Source organism: Pinus tabuliformis, chromosome 7 (assembly GCF_031772625.1).
Source record: "Pinus tabuliformis cultivar Carrire ecotype Pingquan chromosome 7, CPIR1, whole genome shotgun sequence".
NCBI lineage: Eukaryota > Viridiplantae > Streptophyta > Pinopsida > Pinales > Pinaceae > Pinus > Pinus tabuliformis.
This window is the reverse complement of record NC_142293.1, coordinates 734,085,660-734,090,387: the sequence shown is the minus strand read 5'-3', so window position 1 is coordinate 734,090,387 and position 4,728 is coordinate 734,085,660. Positions and strand designations below refer to the sequence as shown.

General features: G+C 32.3%; 1 protein-coding gene across 1 annotated transcript; it reads left to right on the top strand.

Annotated features, from left to right (window-relative positions):
- The first annotated feature begins 2,098 nt into the window (after nucleotides 1-2,098).
- On the top strand, nucleotides 2,099-3,463 carry LOC149249622 (uncharacterized). The gene has a single exon (XM_089453428.1). The coding sequence runs from the start codon at nucleotides 2,099-2,101 to the stop codon at nucleotides 3,461-3,463; it is 1,365 nt and encodes a 454-aa protein (XP_089309554.1).
- The last annotated feature ends 1,265 nt before the right edge of the window (nucleotides 3,464-4,728 follow it).

Here is a 4,728-nt window from a genome sequence, read left to right as displayed (position 1 = left end):
AAATAACTATATTATTTTATTTATTATTTATTTAATTTTACAAGTTTTACTAATCATTTTATTAAATTCTATATTAATTATTTATTATTTTAATTAAAAAAAAAAAAAATTATAATAATTAATATATCTAATTATTATATTAATCATTATAATAAATTATTAGTTCAGTTTTAATAATAATTTATAATAGTATGTATAATAATTATTAAAGTAATATTCAATTAAAAAAAAAAAAATTAAAATTAAAATTAAATAAAAATTAATATTAATTAAAGAGGCAGCCGACTTCTCAAGAAATTTAGAGCCGACCTTCCCCTCTTCTTTCCTCATCTCTATTTATACCTAATTAGCTGCTCTTCTTCTATCAAGCTTCAAGTTGCCTTGATGATGGATCCCGGTTGGGATTTGAAACGTTGGCAGAATAATTTTCTTACTGTGGAATCTCCGATGACTAAATCAAAAATATTGCACCACAGAGGTCTCAAATCCAGAATTATTTCCCTACACGGAGGGGATACCTGGAGTGAAATCATTTCACTTGAAAAGACTAGAGCTAAGATAGCAAGAAGAGCTGCTGATTTACAATTTCTTAAGAATTGTCGCAACAATAATCTTATTCCCCCGTTTGCTTAGATTAACCACAGAATGCATAACAGTTATAACAGGAAGGCGTTTTTCCATCTCAGCATGTCTCTAGTAAGAACTGAAATAAAAAAGGTTAGGGCTTCTCTAGATAATCTCTGTCGCTCCGCGCTCTCAGCACACTTAAAGCTTTCCAACCTCATTAGCCAAGATCTCTGGTCCGTTATTGATGCCAGGGCCGCTCTGAAGAGTAGTAATGAAGGTCAGATCTCTAGAAGACGTCATAGCAGAAAATTGTCCAACCTGCTATCACAGTATAATGACAGAAATTTGGGCAATTATTCGACTAGCACAATTGTATCAGGTAGAAAAGGATCAATCACAAACACAAACCAGCAATCGAAGGATATCGGTTTCAACAGCAGTCATGATTCGGTTAGAACGCAGAAAGATAATAAAACTGGTAACGCAGACGGACAGATGAGGACTGCGCAGATGAGCCCGGTCACCAATGACCTTCAGACAACAGCGTTTTCATATTTCAATGAACAGGAAATGGAGCTTAGCGCTAGGCTGATTACGCAGGTTCACAATGGTGTCAATTTGAATAACTCGCAGAAAATCGACCCGAATGACTGTCTTAAGGTGAATAGTCTCCGGTCTGTGGCTGTCGAAGATAAGTCCGAATCTGCCAACAATCATGGTTCAATTACGGTGATAAATGCGGCCTTCCAACCTGAGCACCCGGTTTTGAACTCAAATTCGATGAATACAATCACCGTTTCACCTGCACAGCCCCCTCTTGGACCTAACGATAGATATAAACGTCGGTTCAGCTGCGCAGCCCCCGGTTGTAAACTTCGATCAGGTTGACCAAGGTTTGGCGAGCATAAACTCACATTCGGATGAGGCATTCACTAATGAAATGTGTGAAAGCTCTAATGTTTCAGCTGAGGGTAGTAATAATAAAGATTTAAAATCGGTTTTACCTGCGCATACCCCGGTTGTAAACATTGATCATGTTGAAGGTATTAATAAAGATTTAAGCTCGGTTTTACCTGCGCAGACCCCGGTTGTAAACAATGATCATGTTGACCAAAATTCGGTAGTCATAAGCTCACATATGGAGGATGGAGCGCCCTTTCAATTCGTCAACACATCAGAATTCAAACCAAAAAGAAAAGTCGTAAATTTATCTTCCCAGAGTTTAGAGCCTGAAGTCATTAGTGTTCTCAGAAAAGGCCTTGGATTTTCTGTTGCCCCGAAAAACCTCCCTGTTGAGAAATTGATTTGTAATATTGAAGATGGGATTAGCAACCTTACCCTGGAAGATAAAGAAGCATTAAGACAAGAATGCTCCCTTATTATGAGGAAGGCCAGGGTTCCCAAGAGTAATTTGAGTAAAGCAGAGCAAAGAGCCTTCAAGTCCCTGCGCAACAATGAAAAAATTGTGGTTCTCAAGGCAGATAAAGGAGGAGCAGCAGTGATTCTGGATAAAGAAGATTATATATGCAAAATGAACGATCACCTTAATTGTGGGAGTTATAAGAAGCTGAACAAGAACCCGATCCCCAAAATTATGAAAGAGGTCAAAAAGGCCATCTTGGAATCTAACCTTGATGATAAACTAAAGAAGAAATTAATTCCCTCCAGTGAATGCATACCTAGGATTTATGGGCTACCAAAGATCCATAAAGAAGGTGCCCCTCTCAGACCAATTGTCAATACAATTGGATCCCCAACATATGAGCTCGCTAAATATGTTGCAAGAATCCTCAAGCCCCTGGTCGGAAACACTGATTCTTTCATCAAGGACTCCCATGACTTTGTAAAGCTTATTAAGAATGAGAAGTTAGAGCGGGACGACCTCCTGGTTAGCTTTGACGTTGTGTCCCTATTCACCAAGATTCCTCTTGAAGAAGCCATTCAAGTTATAAAAGAGGTCACTGATCCAGGGACTGCAAGATTGGCCGAAATTTGCCCGCGATCAACTGTTTTCACCTTCCAAGGAACATATTATGAACAAACAACTGGAGTGGCAATGGGATCCCCCCTTTCACCAATCGTGGCAAACCTATACATGGAACATTTTGAAAAGAAGGCCCTAGATTCGTACCCTTTGAAACCAGCGTGGTGGAAGCGTTTCGTTGATGATACTAATATAAAATGGACTCATGGTAAGGCTGAGCTTGACAAATTCTTTATTCACCTGAACTCCATCTCTTCAGATATAAAATTCACTATGGAGCTTGAAGAAAACAGGAGCATTCCTTTTTTAGACATCCTCATCATGAGAAGAGATGATGGCTCCATTGGGCACAAAGTTTTCAGAAAATCTACCCATACTGAGAACTACCTCCATGCTGACTCCCACCATCACCCAGCACAGAAGCTTGGTGTTCTAAACACTCTTGCTATCAGGGCATTTCGAATTTCCGACACTGATCATCTGGATGAAGAAAAGAAGCATTTAGTCTCAACCTTTAAAGGTTTAGGCTACAAAGAAATCGAGATTAAAAGAGCAATCCAGAAAGCCGAGAAAAGATTGTTATCTCATGAACCTAAGACCAGAGATCAACCTGAGGGTGGTAGGGTTTTTCTTCCTTACATTCATGGAGTCACAGATAAGATTTCGAAAGTCCTAAAAAGGAAAAACATAAGCACGCAATTCTCAGCCCCTGGGACAATCAGGCAAAGTATGAGATCAGTTAAGGATAACATTGATAAACATCAACTTAAAGGGGTCTATAAAATCGATTGCTCGTGTGGGAAAAGCTACATTGGTGAAACTGGTCGTTCTCTGCAGACAAGACTCAAAGAACATGGGGCTGATATTAAAAATGAAAGATCTCGTTCCTCCGCCCTTGCAGAATACTCGTAAAAAACTAAGCACCATGTCCTCTTGGAAAGCGCCTCCATTATCGCCAAGGAAGAACAGCACCATAAGCGAAAGATCAGAGAAGCCCTGGAGATTATCAAACACCCGCACAATCTCAACAGAGACAACGGTATGGAGATCAGTGGAAGCTGGTTTCCCCTAATCAGAAAAATTAACCCAACAGTATAATAAGAATAATAATAATAATAATATAATATAATAATAATAATAATAATAATAATTCTCCATTAAAAGTTTATAATATTAGTTAATTAGGTAGTTAATTGAATCTCCCTTATTAGTTTCCTATAAAAAACCTATTTTTAATATAGTAATTACAATATTAATAATCATTAAGATTTATTATTTCAAATATTTATTAGGATTTTATAATTAATAATAAATAGTATTAATTAGGATTATTAATTATGTTTTTATATTAATATGATTAATTAAAGATTACATTAGTTATTATATTAAATATTAATTAGCATATTAATTAGCATATTAATAATTATTAATTTAATTAATATATTATTATTATTTGATTAATATTAGTTATTAGTTATTATATTAAATATTAATTATTATATTAATTAGCATATTAATAACTATTAATTTAATTAATATATTATTATTATTTGATTAATATTAGTTATTACAGTAAGTTTAGTCTTCTCATTTATTTTAAATTTATATATTATTATATTATTAAGTTGATATTCTAATTATTAGATTAATAACAATAATTAAGAGAATTATATTTCAATTCTATCATTTTTTAATATTAACTTTCCATTAATAATAATTAATAATTATTGATTTTAATTAATAATAATTAAAGTTAATAAATTGATTAATATCCAATTAACTAACAAATAATAAATATCAATAATTAATTCATATTAATAATAATAATTAATTTCTAATTAATAATAATTATAAAGATTAATTCTTTATATTAATATTATTCATTAAAAAAAAAAAAAAAAAAATTAAAATTAAAATTTTTTATAACTATTATAGTAATAATTAATATAACTAGTTATTACTTTATAATAAGAATTAAAATAACTATATTATTTTATTTATTATTTATTTAATTTTACAAGTTTTACTAATCATTTTATTAAATTCTATATTAATTATTTATTATTTTAATTAAAAAAAAATAAAAAAAATTATAATAATTAATATATCTAATTATTATATTAATCATTATAATAAATTATTAGTTCAGTTTTAATAATAATTTATAATAGTATGTA